Source organism: Uloborus diversus, chromosome 3 (assembly GCF_026930045.1).
Source record: "Uloborus diversus isolate 005 chromosome 3, Udiv.v.3.1, whole genome shotgun sequence".
NCBI classification, from domain to species: Eukaryota; Metazoa; Arthropoda; class Arachnida; order Araneae; family Uloboridae; genus Uloborus; species Uloborus diversus.
This window is the reverse complement of record NC_072733.1, coordinates 5,171,301-5,192,342: the sequence shown is the minus strand read 5'-3', so window position 1 is coordinate 5,192,342 and position 21,042 is coordinate 5,171,301. Positions and strand designations below refer to the sequence as shown.

At 33.7% G+C, this 21,042-nt stretch overlaps 1 protein-coding gene across 1 annotated transcript in view; it reads left to right on the top strand.

Annotated features, from left to right (window-relative positions):
- The window catches only part of LOC129219328 (rho GTPase-activating protein 7-like), a 576,074-nt gene that overhangs the window by 238,747 nt on the left and 316,285 nt on the right, over positions 1 to 21,042 (top strand). The window contains exon 4 of the mRNA XM_054853684.1: positions 10,284 to 10,395. Within this exon, the coding sequence (XP_054709659.1) occupies positions 10,339 to 10,395 (57 nt within the window). The 5' untranslated portion in view covers positions 10,284 to 10,338. The remainder of the gene's footprint in view (positions 1 to 10,283; positions 10,396 to 21,042) is intronic.

Here is a 21,042-nt window from a genome sequence, read left to right as displayed (position 1 = left end):
GAAGAACATGAGGTCATGACCCTGACTAAGCTATGTCTTTAGCTTGTGACGTCACCCTTGTCATTCATCCTCTACGAGGAAGTCTGTCATGTGGCCTTATTCTTGGAAGTCATTTGTATAGCAATGAATTAGCGTAATCAGGACACCGAGATAAGATGTCCAAAGTGCTGATGCGTCTAAATGCATCGTTTTATTTTCGGATTGTGTGTACACATGTACATAGACACTCGGCCAATGACAATGTTTGTGACGAAACCAATCTGGTTAAGCAATAGATCAGAACTGGGAGGTGATTATCTTTTCATACGTATCTTTATTGTCATGGAGAAAGTAATATGTATTGCCTGTCATACTTGCAAGTTTTTTCTTGCAATCACATACCTTCCGGGTTTCAGTTATGCGGGTGATTAATATATCTTAACATGATACCTCACTATGCGGGCCTTTTACTCTAAATGCCAATTGAGTTTTTGCTGTTTCGCTATCTTCCAACGGGAAAGTTTGAGTACGAATTCCTGTAGGGATCTTGTCTATAGAGGATAAAAACGTGCTCGAGGAAAAAATGCGTAACACTGGCCCAGTCATTTTATTATGTCTCTGGATCAGAAGGTCGCCGTGCTACGTCATTGAAAGTTATTGTTCAGTGAGCGATCTTTTCAGGAGCTCTCCCGTCCGATATGTCGGCGATATAAAAAGCGGTATAATTTTCCTCCCGCCCTGTCACACACGGTTTTCTTTCCCCACTTATGTTAGATATTCCTGATGGACTTTTTCTGAGGAATTATGTGCCTATGGACTTCGAAACATTTGTGGTGTTCGGAGGATTATATTTTATCGTGGGAAAGTTAAAGATGATCCACGACGGGGTTAGGAGGTCTCTCTGTGGGGGGTTGAATCTACCAGAATGAAATGTCGAATACTGGATCAACTTTTTTTAATTGTATGGTTCGTGAGAAATAGGATTTAATCTATAGTTTGAGTGGGTATATTTGTTTCATGAGCAACTGCATTCAACTCTTCTGGAACGTGAACTATCGGAAACTCATTCCATTCAAGGGTTTCCTGTGCTTAAGACTGCACTTAATAAGGGACTGTGCTTAAACGATATAAAATTTTTTGCATTTTGATTTTAATTTCAACGTTTCACGAAGTAACTAAAATTTACAATTTACGCTAATTAATACGAAATATACTTCCTATCACCAGTATCAAATGGATGGGAATATTATATTCCACAAAATGAATGAATTAATTACTATTAAGGCAGGTGATAAATATAAGTTAAAAAATAGTATTCGTTTGAGTTATTATTTAAATCCAACGATACAAGACTAATGGCATTTGGTATTATTATCCAATATTCGATTTAAAAAAAAAGTCAACGTATTGCGTTGATTTAATAGACTGCAATTTTTTCCTATAAAATTTCAGCAGGAGTTCAACTTCGGATAGTCTTTATGAATGCATTTCATTCCATTGGAAAACTATGTTTAAAATGTAATAACGGAACAACTGATATTTTCGACAAGGGGATGGGGAAACGTAGTAGGTACTATATAGAAACAAGAGCGTACACGGGGGGGGGGGGGGAGGTACACCTGTTGGCCCGTTCCCAAGCCTGAAGGGGGCCCGAGGTTTTTTAAATTAGGAATGAAATATGAGCAATCAATATGAGCAAACAATATGGACGGAGACCGCAAAAGTCCATTGTGACGGGCCCCAAAATTTCTGTGCTCGCCCCTGTATAGGTAATGCATTACAATTTAGTATTCTCTAGAATATAATCAGTAAACGAGTTGTGAGATAATTGCTCAGCGTTTGTATTTTGTTTGCCCGCTAATTTATACCTCACCATTTTATATTTTAAGAAAATATGAGGCACATTTTGTAGTGAACGAATACTTCGAGTACAGTTTTTCAATACACTTTCAGTCACAATTTCTCTATTTTAAACTTCCCCGTTCACATTTGAATATGTAATTTATTGTATTTTTTGTAAAGAAACGGAGAAAACTCTTAAAATATCTCGTAGTTATCCAAAATTAAGAGCAAATAATTATTGAATCCGTTTATAATAAATTACACTAAAAAACAAATTTTAACGAATTTTCTGTTCCACAATATACTTTGGGTGTTTCTTATAGATGTCAATGTGCTGAAAAATAATATGTTTGCAAAAATTTCTATCACCCTCCGACTTTAAGAAACTTCATTTATAAGTTTTGGACTATATATGCTATCTCTTATAGCAGTTAAAAGTTCACTATATTTTTTCTTTGAGATGCATTTGATCCATAGACACGTGTTTTTTTACTCATTACAAAGACAGAACATGTAACAAGATAATAGAAACCGAATTCATTTTGATAAGTTTTATATATGCGACCTTGAGCAGATGGGGCTAGGCGCTCCGTATCATTTCGGTTTCACGCAAGATCACGTAGTTGAAGTTGTCTTTCCGCGCTTGGAAAGGCTCTGCCATCGGTTCCCATAGCTTATTTTTGCAGATTGAAAGAATTCAACGAAAATGTGATGATATTGATTCATGAAATTGACTATTCACATCAAAATCGGATCATATGGGCAGCATTTTTTAAAGTAATTACCGTTTTCATTGATATGCAACTTTATTATACAATATACTGCTATTTTCTGTGTGAGTGGAAAGAAGGGCAATACATGAACATTAAATCAAAAAAGAAATGGCCAGAGCGCAAACAATATATTGCAGGTGGAAGAAAAAAATATGCGATACGTTCCTCTAATCGATGTAAAAAATATTCTTTTACCTTTAACATAAAGTTGGGATTGATGAAGAATTTCGTTAAACCAATGGATAAAAAGAGTGTGGATTTCAATATATGTAAGAACAGTTCACATCACTCATTTATGCAAAAAAATAAGGAAGGTATTTCCATTGAACCACAGATAAGAAAGCTTATGAAGGACGGACATTTTGAAGCTACCTGAAATACACCGCCAGCTCAGTCATTTCCAGCCGAGGACTGCAGTTTCGTGCTTATTAGCACTCAACAGCCCGGCATAGGAAAGTGACTGAGCTGGAGATGGTAAACCTCTTATGGAAGCCAAGAGGGCCGAACAAACTGGTAGCAAATGTAGAATTAGCACAGACCAGACGAGTGACCGAAGCAATGGTTCGGTTCAACTCGAAAATTGATGGCAAGGCAAGGTATACTGGTGCTACTAGTTTGTTTGGCCCTCTTGGCTTCCGTAAGAGGTTTTCCATCTCCAGCTCAGTCACTTTCCTATGCCGGGCTGATGAGTGCTAATAAGCACGAAACTGCAGTCCTCGGCTGGAAATGACTGAGCTGGCGGTGTATTTCATGTATTTCTGCTTTAGCTCTGGCTAATGGGCGGTAATTTATTGAATCTTTTGAAGCTAGTTTAAGTGATTTAGGAAAAACAGCATGGACTGATTTTTAAAATGTTGTGACACAGTTCTTAAGAAATAATAAAAGTCCTAACTATGAAAAATTAATTTAAGACATATTAAAAAGTTAAAAAAAAAAAAAAATAGGATGTTCGATTTCACTGAATTTTCCCCCGGAAAGTATGGGAGCTGTGTGCGACGAGCATGTGAAGCGCTTTCACCAGGATATTTCTGCAATTTTACCAGGATATCACTGACAGTTTATTCCTAATATACTCGGGATTACTTTTAGAATCTTATTAGAATGTTATATCTTATTTAAGTTTGTGTTAGTTCCAATAATAAATTATCCGCAGTTAAGGTGTGTTCAGCTACTTAAAGTATGAAATTCAAGAATTTTTTTTTACAAGTGTAATTCCTTTTTTCGTCAAAAATCTCTTCTATTCTTCAACAACTTTTTAAATAACATATATTTTTTGTGTTTTATACTAGTTTCAAGCTTTGTAATTCTTTATAAAAAGGTAAATGACAAAAATACTGTACATGTAAATATTGTCGTTTGCTGTTGAATAAATGTCATTAAATTGAGATTTTAAAGATTTTGGATTTTTCAAAAATCTGTGGGTGATGGAACATTTTTATTGTCATTCTTTTTCAGCACCCCCTAAAATATAAAAGTCACCACTTACTTAATCAGGAACAGAAACCTTGTTGACCTGTGTTATCAGCATGGTTTTAATCTAACCTGCTAATCAGGATCATTTAGAGCCACGTCAAAAATGGGATCCAAAATAAATAGTTTTAATAAAAGTAGTTGCAACTTTAATGCACAAAAATAAAATTTCTAAATGTTTAAAACCTCCCATTTTGTAACTCTCAGCACCACACAAGACTTCTATTATCTACAATACAACACGCAGTTTCAACAATTTCTAAAGTTGTACTTTCAACAACTGCAAAACTTGCTCCAGAATGTTATTTTCAGAATTATTGTACGGTGGAATGAGCTGCGCAAAATATTACCATTATGTTTTGTAAAATAAAGAGTTGAAAAAGTATTTCATCAACTTACCGTGTGAGTGCATCACTGCTCCTAATAAATTCTTTATTTATTTATTTTTTTTTGAGCAATCACATTGTTTTTGTTTTCATTTAGACTTTGAATGGTGTTCCTATGATTTTATTCCCCCTTCCCCGCCTCCCTCTGCAACACCACCGTCGACCGGCCCCTCCCGATGCTGCTCCTCTAGCGAAAACCGTCTCCAGGTTGCATCCATATCCTACACACACACACATACGCACCCACACATACCCACACAATCATGCCTACGCACACACAAATGCACACACACCTACAAACGCACATGCCTACATACACCCATACACACTCGTGATTGCGAAAAACATACTTTGAATTCAAGATGTCAAAATTCAAATTATTTTTTATACACTTTTTTTTTTAAGTCAAATGCAGTGAACTCCCGATTCTCCACAGAATTGAGTGGCACAAGTGACGCGGATAATTAAAATCGCTGATAAACCGCTATAAGGCTAATATGAGAGACAAATAAGATAAAAATTGTCCTTCCTCACAAACTTGGCTGTATTGATGCATAATACTTTCTTCAAACAGTGAAAATATGTACAGTACAGCAAAAATGTTTTGTATTTTTGCTCAACAGTACTTAACATCAATAAAGATTGAGTGTATATGTACGATGAAGAAAGCGCAACAAAACTTAAATAAATAAAACAAAAACAACTGAGTTTAAATATATAATTTTCGACCAAAACACAACCATTGTTTTTTTTTTTTTTTTTTCTGCGAGAATTCATAATGCTGATTGTTGAATTGACTCGCGAATAATCCGCCCCGTGGATGAACGGGAGTTAATTGTAAAGGGGAAAAAAAAAACGGAAGTGACGCAAAGTTAACCGGAATGTCTCACAGTTATCTCGTATGACTTCGTTGAGTTTCGAAATTTCATTATTTATCTTTGCTTCAAAATCTCATTTGAAGCCTAATATTCAGATTTCTGAAGAAATCTCCCCGCTTATTCAGAAAATGGTGCTTATTTTCTAAGTTACTACACATCGGGCGTTTCTTTCATCATAGCTCAAAAAAGGTTGTGTTTTTAAACAGCTGTCTAATTAAGTATAAGTGGAAATGTAATCTTCCGCACAACATGAAGCAATTATCCTTTCCCTTTTATAAAGCATGCACCCAGAATTGAAGCGTGACTCAAGTTAATTTAGGAAAAAGTTATTCATCTTAAATTTGTTTCATGTTTTACATTTGGGGTTGGATTCTGAATATAACGATATTTATCAGATATTTTTGAAACTTTTTTTTCTTGTTAATTATTCCATCTTAGAAAACATTTATAATTGAGTGATTTATCATCTAACTTGTAGCTATACTCATTGCGTATTTGAGTAGCCTTTCTGGAGTATGACTTTTAATTGAAGTAATTATGGGAGGCATTGGGAGGAACAAACGCCAATCAATGATTAATTATTTGCAAATGAAGGAATTGGCTTTTTATTCAAATTTGCTTTGCCGTTGGTTCTTTATACCTGATCACAAAATCATCGATTTCATCTCTGAAAACTTTGATTACCATAAATTTTGAGGTAGACAAAGATGCATTTTTTATATATTAAACTTTTCAAATGGGTGACGTAAATAGCATGTAGGGGAGACCGGGGCTAGTATGCGAAGGGGTAAGTGTGCGAATGTTAAATAATTCTCTCGTTTTTTGATCGACAACTCTGAGTGAACTGTCACGTAACCACGTATATGCCTCGCTACTCTCAGTGTATTTTCAGAGAAATCTGCCAAACCAAACGTAGTTTGCACGAGAAAAAGTTGTTGTTTCACAGTGTTAAGTAATTTTTTTCAGCCTTAGTTATTTTCTTATAAAACATATAATAGTAAAGTAATTTACCAAAACTTATCAGTATTGAATAGCCCATGCTTCTACACAACAAATGACGCCTTAATCGGATTATTTTATGAAACCATTTTTAAACCAATGTAACTTGATTTCAATACGGCGAGTTGGGGCTAGTATGCGAACTTTTTTTGGGGTAAGTGTGCGAATTTGCGTAATTGCCCCAAGTTAAGTTTTTCGAGTCAAAACATTAAAAATCTAAATTTAAATTCTATAAATTGTCAATTTAATGAAATAATTGCATTAGTTACACTATTCTTGAGCTAATCATTTTTTATAGGCATGCTTATAATATTGCCAACATACGTGCTCTTCTTTCCGGAAATGAGAAAATTCTCGAGTAAATAAAACAATGGGAAAACCGGACCAGATGCAATGCTGCATGTATAGTGGTTAGATGACAGCTGAAATGTTTCCAGATTTCTTAAAGGATTTTGCTAAAAGCACTAGATGCTCAAATAAAACCCTCTGATTCTCTTACTAGACATTTACGACTCCCACGTCAATATAAGGGCTTAGTTTTTGTAAGTAAACTACTACACTAAAAATAATAACACTACTCTCTTTCCCACCGCATTGTAGTGATAAATTGCTGCCTCTTGATACGAGTCTACATGGCACGTTGAAAATTTATGTTAATTCCGCCTGTGATTTTCAAGACTGTGACTTCATGCCAAGTTATATCACTGATTGGTCAGACTCCCAATCTCCGAAATCTATGAGTGAATCTGTCCCAGCCACAGAAATTTTGGGGCCCATCACAAACAACTTTTCCGGGCCCCCCTCCATATTGGTTACCCCTTCATTTCAAACCTAGTTTTAAAAATATTGGGCCCCCTTCAGGCTCGGGGCCCGCCCCCGCCCCCCTATGCACGCCCCTGATGGAAGAAAGTAATAAAACTGGATGTACCTGTCCTAGAGCAGATTCAGTTGCTACTTCATTGAATAATTCAGATTTCGAGTTTCTTACTGAAGATAGCGCTATGTCTCATCTAAAGCCACATACGTCTCTGAGCATTATTTCAGATCATATACGTCCTTATCCTAAAGCTGGAGATGGTCAGATCAAAAAAGGATTTAAACGAAAGAGGTCTACAGCAATACTCTTTAATACTCCAGTCAAAAAGGCTCTTCAGGAAGAAAGAATCTTAGCAGAAAAATGAAAAACATCACAAAAGTTCCCAAATCATACAAGAAATCTCTAAATCCAAGAAAAAATGAATGTAAACCGAAAAGCAACATAAAAAAGAAGAACGCAGACAAATAATATAGTTCATTTCAAATAATGTTTGCAATTTTCAGCATCTGCTTCTAAAATCAGTTAAACCTTTTATATGGTATAACATACATAATTTTAAAGCAATTGTAATACTAATTTCGCTTTTTTTCATTCATTGGTAAGTTTTACTTGCTTATTTAAAGCATCATTGAGGCTTTAAGTGAAATTTTCTGTGGCAATTGTAATTTTTTCTCAATTCGCTAGCTTACCCCATACAGCTCGCCAACTTACCCCGTGACGGGGCAAGTATGCGAACTCTGCGAAGGTTCGCAAAAAATTATGTAAAAAATTGCCAAAGCATAGTACTGTCAAAACAAAAATGCGACTTTATTGCTGATACCATACAGTTTATCCAAGCAATAAAAGAAAAATTTTCTACTTTGTTTACAACCGTTAAAAAAGTAAAGTTTGAAAAGTTCGCCAACTATCCCCGGTCTTCCCTAAATTTTGTGAAAATTGGTTCAGTTAAACTTTTTGTAAATGGATGGACAGCATATATGTCTGTATGGTCTGTTAGAGATGTAAAAGTAAAACTATTTTCCAACATTTAGTTAATTTATTATTCAACTCAGAAATACTCGGATAATTAATAACATAACTTACATACAATCTGCCATTAAAAAGTAAACTTTAATAAAAGTAGAAGCGTGACAGTATCAATACAATGGTTTCAGTCGGTGTATTTCATTTGTGACGTCTTTAAAATAAAATTACAGTATACCTTTTAAACGATATATTTGTTTGCTGATATTAAGATTCTGACGTCTCAATAACATAGGGGAAATAAAATTTATATTTTTTTTAGGCTCAACTTTTTAAAAAATAAATGTTGAAATTACACATCTATCCCATAGTCCTTATAGGGTAAATTCAATTTTAAAATTTATTTACTATTGTTATTAGTATCGTTTTTTTTATATTGCTCTGCTGTTTGTGAATATAGATTGTTCCACTAATGAATTTTGATTAAGGGGGTCCGAGACACATTTTGAAAAAAAAAAAAAATATTAAACAGTTTAGAGTTTTGAAATTTTTTGCCCTGATTCACAATCTATTAAACAAGCAAAATCACGAAAAAAATATTTAAAAAAATATTTTTTATTTAAATTTAATTTGCTTTTTTTTAAAAAATGGGGTTGTTTTAAATCGCTAAAACTCCAAATATTCTTGTTCAATTTTTAAATTATTTTCAAAACTTTATGCACAAACATTTGTTTTAATTTGTATTCGGCGATTAAAAAAAATGTTAATTCAAAAGGAAAAAAAAAAATTGAAGAAAAATTTCGAAAAAAAATCGAAGATGCTTTTTTCTAAATATATTTTTACAGGAAACTTTTTTTCAAATTTACCGAATAAAAGTTAAAGTAAACTGTTTGAAAAAGATATGCTCCAAATTTCATTCCTTTATCAGTTCTTGACTTATAAGAGTTTGAATGCAAAAAATCGGGAAAAATTGCATCATGGAGAAAAACGCGTTTAAAGTTAAGTATATTAGTTAAATGCATGAACCAAAAATAGTTATATCTTTTATTTTAGTTAAGATAGAAACGAGATTCAAATGTCCATTTAAGCAAAATTCAATGGAGAAATTTTTTGAATGATTAAAAAAAAAAAAAATGCAAAATGCAAACTTTGACGATTTTTGTGTCCCGGACCTTCGTAGGCTTTCATTGTTTGTTTTACAATGGAGATCTTTATTATCAATTTCTTCATGAGAATAACACGGGGTTCTTTTATTCATGTCAACCTGCGTAGCACACGTACGCTTGACTTAAAAAAGCTGAAGTCGACTTCGTGAAAAAATAAGTCGAAGTTTCAACGAAAGTTTAAATTTCTTTATTTCTTCCCAGTTTTGGAAGTTACTACTTTAAATAGTTGCGAATTTTCTTGTGAGAGAAGCACCAAATTTAACAGGATTGTTCAACTGGGCATCACGTCGGGCCCCGCCCCCTTCCTCCTCCTGTCATAAACGATTATAATGTCACTAATAATGTCACTCAGAGCGTGACATCATTTATGGAGGAACCTCAACATTTGAAAGTTCCTACAAACGAAGACTTAAGTGACACAAATAAATGTTTCGTCAAAAAGATCAGTTTCGGGACATCGCGAACAAGATGAACTTATTCTGGGTTCTGTATTTGCACATCAAATTCTGAAATTACATAACTTTTGTGCATTGCGCAATCGTTTTGCGTTGAGCAAATCCTCTAATATGCGAAGCTGCGGTATTAACCATAAATTTCAAACCGAAACTAGAATTAAGTTGTCATTTAAAAAAAAAAAGCAAAAATGATACGGCCTTTCCACGGAAAAACGGACATTTTGTCCCGTTGGTGACAATTTATATGTTTCATTAAAAGTAATAAGTTAAAAGAGGAGTGAGCAAAATTTTCTTGCTTAAGAAATCGTATACGTATGTGTGGTTTCTTAAACCAAAAAATTTGTTCATTACCTCTTAAAAAGATCACTTTTTAATAGAACGAGTTGTCACGTGCGGGACAAAATGGCGGCTTTTTTGTGGAATGGCCCAAAAAGATTGAAGGATTTAATGGAAGAAATGGAGATTTTTGGCAAGATGAACTTCTTATCTCTTTTCGATGTTTCTTATTGCTGATGATTCTACTGTTGGCTAATGATAAATTTTATCTCTTTTCAGATATCAATGGGGTAGTAAAAGCGTTGAGCTGAGTAAGCCGAGTCTGTGGAGCAAAATGACAGCCTGTCACGATCCTTACAAAGAATTGGAATTCTATCTTAAAGAAGCTGAAGTGAGTTTTGAAATAGCTATTTTTTCAACAATTTTGCCACCAAACGTTAAATATTACCATAATAGGGTGGGCCAAACGTTTGCATTGTTTGTCATATATAAATTTTCCCATCGTACTGCTAACGTGTGCTCATGTGCTTGAAGTGTGGAACATAACCAATAAAATAGCCATACAGGCTTGCTTGTCAAAATACTACTGAGCTCTGACACACTGTAAGTCAAGTGGACGTGTTAATAAATTATTTTCGAATAAAAAAAGAACCGACTTCAAAAAACAAAAACAAAGTGGAACTAAAAAGTAAAAAATAATTGGGCATACTGACATACAATTTCCGACCCAAACGTATAGATCAAATTTATTTTACAATTCCAGTACAAAAATCAACTAAACTACACACCCAATTATAAAATAACAACTGATTTTAATTACTATACGATAAATTATTTTAATACCTAACTAATTATATGCAATCTCTTAATTTTTAATAACCATTTGAAGTTGGGGCCTCCTATAAACTACTACATAACATAACTGATTATGTTTAGTTTTCAAGACTTTCGCGTTTTGTTAAATTAGTGTTTAACTCAGAATTTGGTGGGTTGTCAGTTTGCGACGCCCGTTAAGTGCTCACACAAGAGAGAAAATCTTGTGGAGACCAATGAAATGCGACTCCCAACTCGACGGACAACAGATATCTAGATTCTAGTCCCGTTGACGGATCTCGTACAGTACGGCTTGTTGTCATAGCAACGCCGGCCAAAAACTGGTTTTAGGGAGAAAAGTACGTCGGTGACGGGATGTGCGGACGAAGTGTAAATGTTGCCTTGAGTTACTTTGATTGTCAGTCAGATTTCGCTGTGTAGTAATATTAGTATATGTACGAAAACGATAATTTATTTTCTTAAGAACGAAGAAGATGATGCTCAGTGACACATATGTATAAAAAAAGTCTGTAAATAATTGAAAGATGAACGCAATCTGTGCTATTCAAAAGAGATTGATGAATAAATGGAATGGTTCCCTGAAATACTAAAATTTTAACTTCTATCGTGTGTCTTTATGACGAACCTTATTTTTTTACTATTTTTTTTATCAGTATCGTTACTACATAAAAAATAGTCGAAAACTTTGTACTGCATAGTGAATAAAATATGACAACGTATATAAAGTACAAATTCAGAATGAAAAAAGGTTAAAAAACCAGCAAACAGCTGTTTCGACACTCTAAAGTACAAGTGCCATCATCAGTGCAATTAAAAACGAAGACAGTTAAAATGTCTTCGTTTTTAAATGCACTGATGATGGCACTTGTACTTTAGAGTGCCGAAACAGCTGTTTGCTGGTTTTTTAACCTTTTTTCATTCTGAATTTTTACTTTATATACGTTGTCATATTTTATTCATTATTCAGTATCGTTACTGTTCATTTGTCGAACATTTTGTTTTTGAGTCGATTTTCTTCTAAGTTAATTTCTTTTGGATGTCGGGATTGCTGATGTCCCAAGCGTATTTTACTCAAAAAATATTTTACTGATTATCGGGGAAAGTAATGTTTTATATTATTTGGGGTATGAAGCATTTAAAAAATAAATATCTTCATTTCGAAAACATTTTATTACCGAAACAGTCAATAAAATGAATACTTTAATGGTAAATATATTAGAAGTAGTGCCATTTTATTTGCGTTTGACCTTTATTACATTTTCAGAACATTATTAAAACCATGATTCTGGACTTCAACTTAAAAACACACTAAAGTATCCTATAAATGTAACATTTCTGTGTTCATAACAGTCTGTAGCAATGTATCTGGATGGATAATCCCTATGTTCCGGCTAACGCCTACAGTTATCACACAGCCTTCAAGGATAATAGCATTTTTTTTCTTCTTTAATTCTACCTTCCAATTCTCTCTGACTATTCAACTTTGTCCTTAGTCCTCTTTCCCTGCTAATGGCTCTCGAGCCTATGCAAACTGGCTACAAATTATAAGGTGTCTCCATTCTGTCCTTCATCATTACTTTACGGGCGTCTCACTAAAGTCTCGTACAACATGGTGCCTTCTTGCCCCTTCGAAGCAATGAACATTTATTTCAAAAGGTGTTTACCGTGTATTTCTACTGGTGGGGCGCGGGCGAAATCTCATTGTAGAACTATTATCAGAGTAACTGTTGGCCTTATCATGTTTATCGTCTTATGTTCAAAAGAGAACTGGAGGCACGATATGTGTCAGGCTCTTAACTGTGTTATACATTTCTTTTGGCACGCACGATACTAAGTTATAGAGCTCATCTTTCATTCTTATTTATGCTCGTCCTTCACAATGGTATGTTTAGTTCGTCACTATGTGAATCCAACGGAATGCAATTTATTCGGAATGGATTGAACTTTTTGTTTTGTGATCTAGTTTGCTTTTAAAGAATCGGATTTATATATTTTTTTACCTGAATCGTCTCCTAAGAAATATACTCTTTTTTAATTTTGAAATTTAAACACGAAATTTAGTTAGAAGTTGATGCTTACATGTCTTTTATTATTTTTTAATTTTTTTAAGCCATCGCTTACCATTTTTCTTTTGACTTCAAAATGCGGAACCGCAGAAACGCTGTTAGTAAGCATAGTAGAGCACAGATCCTATGGACGCTGATTGGACCGATATCCATTTTACCAGATCGATTAGGGAGCTTCAGTTTTTTTCCTTCTGACTTTTTCCCTATTTTTATTATTGTTTATTTTTAATATGGACTGTGCAGTTTATGTTTTACAACGCGCTTCTGTTTGAAAGAGAATTCAAATTCAGTTAAAGTTGAAATCGTTTACAGTATCGTATCAAGGGTGCAGACGGTAGGACATATGCCATGGCTGCCATTTAAACTGCTATCAAAAGCACAGTTAACTTGTTACATCCAATAGGGTAAATGTTCATCAGGTATCTAGAAGTCAGTCACTATAACATAAAATTCCCCTAGAAATATTATACTACATCTGGTTTGAAGTGACAGAATTTCCGCAGATGCTTCTGAGTAATAAGTTTGTTGAATAGAAAACCAAATAATGCCTCTTTAATTTTAAATGAATATTTTATAGTATGACGCAATAAATTATTTTCACATAAAAAAAGAACCGACTTCAAAAAACAAAGAGGAACTAAAAAGTAAAAAATAATTGGTCATACTTGCATACGATTTCCAACCCAAACGTATAAATCAAATTTATTTTACAATTCCAGTACAAAAATCAACTAAACTAAACACCCAATTATAAAATAAACACTGATTTTAATTACTATACGATGAATTATTTTAATACCTAACTAATTATATACGATCTCCTAATTTCTAATAACCATTTGAAGTTGGGGCCTCCTATGAACTACTACCTAACGTAACTAGGTTTAGGAGTAGGTTTAGTTTTAAAGACTTTCGCGTTTTGTTAAATTACTGTTTAACACAGGTTTTGGTCGGTTGTCAGTTACGTTAGATTGCTATAGTTTATAGGAGGCCCCGACTTCAAATGGTTATTAAAAATTAAGAGATCGTATATAATTAGTTAGGTATTAAAATAATTCATCGTATATTAATTAAAATCAGTGTTTATTTCATAATTGGGTGTTTAGGTGATTTTTGTACTGGAATTGTAAAATAAATTTGATTTATACGTTTGGGTAGGAAATCGTATGCAAGTATGACCAATCATTTTTTACTTTTTAGTTCCTCTTTGTTCTTTGAAGTCGGTTCTTTTTTTATTTGAAAATAACTTATTTTTTGCTTTTTAGTGGTGTAAATATAAAATAAGTACGTAGGATAGAGTATGTGGATGTGGTACACTCCTTACGTACATCTCGAGTGAGAAAGCGTCCAGAACAGGAGTCTGAAAACAGCGGAGCAAAATAGAGAAAAACAGCGGAGCAAAATAGAGAAAGAAATAGAGCATAGCGTCTTTGAGACTTCCGAAGACCGTGAAGAAAGGCTTTTCAAATGCGCAATTATTTACAAATAAAATTGTCTTCATCATCTGTTTGACTTTATCAAAGTATGCTTTCCGAAAAAATTCACGAGTCACTAAAAAACAACAGAAATCGCTTTAACTTTGAACATAGAATTTGAAGAGTTTTCTTGATTGTTCAAGAATCCCATTTCAGATATGACCTGATGACCATGGTATCACCTGGAAAGTATATACCTTTTCAAACGAGAAAAGAAAAGAAAAAAAAATTCCAAATGGGTCTATGTGTGTGAGTTTACAGGGGACATACACAAAAAAATTCTGACGAGTTGAGAACGTCTTTTTTGAAGTCGGTTAAAAAAAGAAAAAATCTTAATGCGCCTAACATTTTATACGATTTGCACTAAACACTGTGCTTTCTTCCTCTCCAGGATTTATTGGTGCACTAATTTAGTTAGAACCTTTTAAATGTCAATGGTTTTCCTAACTATGTTTCACAATAACACGTAACTCGTGAAAAAAGTCAAATTTCTCTTTACTTGGCCCCGTTATAGATCAACACCACACTAGAAACATAGTGTTTAGTGATGTTGCATACATGAAGATCAAATTACTACTAGAGCAATGATACTAAATGAATTTCCTGTTTGCTTCAGAGGTCTTTATTCAAAATTTGCGATATGACTACTAATGATACAGGGGAAATATTTAGGGTGTTACCCCTCCAAAGCAAGAGCCCCCTAAAAGGAAGCATACCCCTCAACCTCCCTCCCCGCCAAGAGGCACCCCTGATTAATATTAATGTTTTATGGTACTTTCTTTAACACTGATTAAAGAAAGTACCTTCGTTTTATGGGGCACTTTCTTTAAAAATAGATTTTTTATGTAATCGTTTAATATTGAAATTAAATGAAGTTTATTGATTTTTGCCCATAACTTTCTTCTAAAGAACAAATATGGTGAAGGAAAGGTTTGGGACCTAAGTTAGATCACTCCTATCCATTTAACAAAAAAAACCATAGAAATCGTTTCACTGAGTGAGACGCTATGAATTTACAAACAACAAAAGCGCGAGTAAGAAATTTGAAGAGTTCCGTCGATTTGTCCAGGATCCCTCATACCCGGACTTGAAGATCATTAGACGACCGGAAGAAGAGTATACCGTTTCAAACAGAAAAAGAATTTTCCTAATCGGTCCAGGCGTCTTCTAATAATCGGGGAACATATTACATAAAAAAATTCCAACGAAGTCTGTTAATTAGTATTGCCCTAACTGTAAATTAAACTGACGGCGTCATGAAATATTAAATCTAGAATACTTGTCAAACTTCAGAAATCGGACACTAGTTACGATATATTTATTAAGGAATATAAATTTAATCGTTGGTGGGGGGGGGGGGATTTTTGTCTTTAATTCCCCTTGAATTGAATACTAAATATATTTCAAAACTGAAACATTAAAAAAAAAAAAAAAACTTTAATGACAAAATGAAGTTATTTATTAGCAAAAAAATTTTATATTAAATTAATTAATTCAACTATTTTCGTAGCAAAGTTCATTTAATTTTGCTGATTTGCCACATGAGTAATAAATACATTAGTAAGATTTAAATTAACAGGCGGCGCCGTGAAAATCAAACATCCCTATGCGTGAGAATTAAATATTGTTCAAGACAAGATTCCTCCGTCGAAAAAATGCACCGTTCACGTCAAAATCACGTGACCCGTGACGTGTCGCGCAGCTGACGAAAACTGGTCTACGTAGCCACAACGTATGAAATTTTAAGTTTCTTAGATTTAGATTTCTTCGGGACCTCTCATCATATCCAAACAAAATTAACATGGGACCACCTGGAAACCTTCCAAACAAAAAAAAAAAAAAGCATTTTTCAAATCGGTCCAGTACTCTTGGAGAAGTACGACTTAAAAAGCCGCGAGACAAAATCATAACCTCCTTTTTTGAAGTCGGTTAAAGAGAGTTAAAAAAAAAAAGAGTTCATGAAATAACTCTTGTTTGTGAAATAAGTTCATGGGGGAAAAGTACTTTTCTTACATGCCTTTCAATGTCGTTCAATAAAGAATTGCACAAACTTAGCGTTTATCTTAATAATTGGCATGATCATAACAAATAAAAATTAACTGCTTAAAATTTTAACATTCCAGGAGGTTAGAGGGTCTATTTTTGGGTCTAAAAAAAGGGTTTAAAGCAAGTTTTTTGAAATATAAAACCGAAAAATGCCGGTTTATGCTATATTTAGTAATAGACAAAGCAAAATTTGTCTTTAAAACAAAATAAAAATTTGTCACACGATTATAATAAATTCAGATTAAACGTTTTAATGTATAGTACAATTAAAGTTAAATGTACGAATTGGACTGAATCACTGCTTCTTTGCTTGCAAGTCAAGAGCAGATCCAGCATATGCTTTTGGAGAAGGTCTATTTTTGGGATCAAAAAAGGGTCTTAAGCAAGTTTTTCGAAATATAAGACCCAAAAATGCCGGTTTAGGCTATATTTAGTAACTTCAGGGGGGGGGAGGGCTTGACCACATGATCTTTTACCCTCTGGATCCACTATTGTAATACGTAACGTAGAAATCGCTTTTCAGTAAGAGTTTAATAAGGAAACAGCTGTTTTTAATTTGTCAGAAATAAAATTATTATATCTGAACGAAATATGCATACAAATAATCTTTTCTAACCTTTCAACTACAGCGTCTTCATATTGTCATATAATTATTATTATTGCCTTGAACAGAAAATTAAAATAGTAATTATTACAAAGGAATTGATGCAGTTGACTCTAAAAGGATAGTACCAAAACGCAGAGGATTAGTAAATTTCAGAAGCGTGCTTGAATGTATCTCTGGAAAAAATGAGGCGCTTCGATTTTAGCCCAGTTTCGTTAAAATAATACTAGGGTGCTTGATTAATGTGTTCTTGACTGCCATTATCATTTCGAGTTCGTAAAAGCTCTACTTGGCGAAACTTCAATTACTCTCTACAGTTATTTCTCATTAGCCAATCTCATCATCAATGATCCTAATTACAAACCGGAAATTAATTTCTCAAAATTTTTACCGATATGATTGTCTGCCTGGCCTAATTTATTTGGTTGTGGAAGGTCAGCAAGAGCTCAACTAGCTGGGATCATCGCCTGCTCAACTGACAACTCTCAGGTTGGCCGACCCAGCAAGTAATAAATGGGTTCCTTCAAAGAAATTGCCCCCGCCACATTAAGCTGTCTATTGGGTATTTGCTGCCCCTCCCCCCCCACGTCCGTGAAAAGACGTTGCACGTGCAGAAGGTCTCGTTTTGCACTCACTTTCATGTCGCGAACAATGCTTACCAGGAGAAATACATAATTTTTACTTAGCGTTTAAAATGCGGCTTCAATCGTAATTTTCTTGAATGGAGATTAATATGTCTTGACTCTCCTTTCTTATGGATTTGATGACATTCTCGTGGTAGACAAGACTTTCCTCTTACTTTTTCTTTCATTTTTTTTAGCTTTTTATGTCCTTTTAAAAACTAACTGGTATGTGAGCCCCCCCCCCCCCTTCACACACAAAAGCATAGCTCTGTGGTATGTTGCAAGAAAAGCTCAGTTCTTACCACCATCAGTTTCTTCGAAAGCTTAACAAATGAAACAAAGACCTCCACTTCGGAGATGCTACTGGTGCCATAACACCCATTCATTAGTAAGCTTAATTTATTTATTAGTAGTTTTGTGATGTGTTTCCAGAAGAGCGCAATCCTTACCACTATTAACTATTTCAAAAATCTTGAAACAATGCCTCCACTTTGGACATCTGACTTCACCACACCGGGTCATGATGAAGATTAAGATATCCATAAAAAATTTGTTTTATATTGCAAGAGAAGCAGAGAATTCTTAAGGGAGGTGAGGGTGGGGGAATAGTTTAATAGACCGAAATTTTAATCCTTTTCGTATTTTTTTTTAAACTAGGATTTTTTATTGACCTTTTGAAGTACACTTTGTAATTTTTTCAAGTTATTTCCGTCAGAAATAGTTAGAAGCTGCTGTCAATGGAAGGTCGCCATCAGAGCTTGTTGCTGGTCGGCATTGCCAGAGTTACAATTTTTATCTGCTACTATTACAATTTTTCTATTTCGTTAACAACATACTTCCTAAGAATATGAACCTAATTGTGATGAAAAAAGTTGAAAATTGCATCTTTTAAAGGTGTTTGATCACAATATCATGTTTTCCTACCATTTTATTTTTTACCCTTTTAGCTTTAAAAACATATTTTTAATAATAATCTCATCCCAGAGTTAAGTTCAAGAAAATGTAATTGAATAAAGAACATTCACACAAATTTTTAGAACAACTGGTCAATAACTTTTTATGTTGGAATGCCTTTTCCCACCAGTTGATAAAAGGTCGTTTCGAGAAAAACGCGTTTGGAAAAAAAATTGTGTTGTAAATGCGAAATAACACTAGAAATTCGCCATCTGAGTGTTTTAAATTTTATGTAATGGAAATGCATTCGCTATTAACAAAGTCGTTTTATATGTTAGCATAAATTCTTTTTTAGACCATTGTTTGGGACATTATTCATTTTGGGAGAATTTTCTTCAGATTCCTTTTGAATACACACCTGCTCCATCCCTTTTCTTTGTGCAATGTGAATGAAGCACTTTTTTCTTTACCAATAAAAACAATATACACATAGAATGTCATGCGATTTCCCTTATTTAGGCACTTCAGCTTGATTTTTATGTATACGTAATACTCGAAGTACGTACATAACTGTATTCACTAGCGCAGCTAGAATTACCATCTGGAGGGTTTCTTCTTCTTTTTTTTTTTTGTTGATCAAAACAGTTTTTACATGTGTATAAGTTACTGTGTTAGGATTGGCAATAATGTTAAAACCAAGACCTCTGGGGAGGGCGGAGGGGTTCACCAGTGATTATGTTGTTTATTTATGTTCAAATAATTTATTGCTGGAAAGCAATGCAAGCACAGTATCAGTGAAAAAATGCTGAAGTAAGACGCATTCAGTATATATATATATATATATATATATATATATATATATATATATATATATATATATATATATATATATATATATACTAAAAATATTATGGGATCATTCATTTTTCTTTGTATTCTCGCATTTTACATAAAGATCAATGCTGGCTTGAGCACTATTATGCTTCTCAAGATGTGACTAAAAGATTGAATGCCGTGCACACACACACACACACACAGCTTCAGTAATAAAACATGTTATAAAGTTTCCCAAGAAAGAGTTTATGATCTTTAATGTACTCGAAATAAATAGATAAAACAATGCACATAATGGTATAGTGACACGATTTAATGTTGTGCCTATGAACAATCTTTTAAAAATAATCCAGTATTGACTTTTAGAGCGTTCATAGATGATTAGGAACAGTAGTTATCATCCTGAATTTTCTTCTCTCCCTCCCTCTCTCTCTGTGTGTGGGGGGGGGGGATAATGATTAAAAAAAAAACTCGAGGCTGAAGGTTCTGAAAGGGGTTGAGCTTTCTCATTAGCAGGTTGTTGAAATTCAAATATCGGTTATTTAAAGTTTTAAACGAAAATGTTTTTGTAATTTAACTTTCTGAAGTTTCATGAAATAACTCTTTTTGAAAACTAATTTTAACCATCGATCCTTTTGGAAAGTGTAATCTCATGGTCATCCTCTAATGGCCGATTCTAGAACGAAGCAGCAGTAAATTCAATATATATATATATATATATATATATATATATATATATATATATATATATATATACAGCCTGAGTAAAAACTTTAAGGCCAGTAAATTTTTTCGTGAAAACTAGAAAATAAAATTAAGGGGATTTTAATACTATTGTATTATTAACTGTTGATGTTCCTACGTAAGAAATAACCTAAAAGACAGGATTTGTAAAGCATGAAATTGCCAGAAAAACATTGGTGTATTCGTAGTTAGTATTTCAGTCTGAGTAAAAACTTTAAGGACACTAGTGTATTTTTAAAACTACAGGTATATATACTGGTATAACTATCACTTCAGTTAAAAAAATTAGGAACATTTCAACTTGTATTTTTGTCATTAATTTCATCAAAGTTTTGGTTCTCTTTGTGAAAATATTAAAAGGTAAGAAATTGACTGTTCATGAAAGAAGGCAGATAGAAGTTTTTTCTTCAAGTAGGTCTAAGTCAACCCCTTTTTTTCAACTGAAACATAGTTATGGTAAAGAGAGCACTTAGGAAAAACCCAAAGCTTCGTCTTCACGGAATGGAGAAAGAATTTGCAAACTTACGTCACCTGAAAATTACTCAGTTAGGAACCTTATTTTAACGATAGGTTTAAATGTTTGTCAAAAACTATGTATATCACAAATAGAAGGTGTGGAGGTTTTATTTATGCAGTAAAATTGCCTAAGCTTTAGTTACTGACTAAGCACAGCATAGGGCATTTGAACTTAGGCCAGAAAATCATGACCTGGGGTAACCAGTGGATGAAAATATTTTTTCAGAGGAAAAGAAGTGGAATTTGGATGAACCAGACAGCTGGAAACACAATTGGCATACTTTACGAAAAGAGAAAGAATTACTCTCCAAGCGCCAATTAGATGGAGGCTCTAGCATGACTTAAGAGTACTTTTCTTATAATGGTGTGGGCTCCGTTATGTTTGTTTCAAGTAAAATGAAT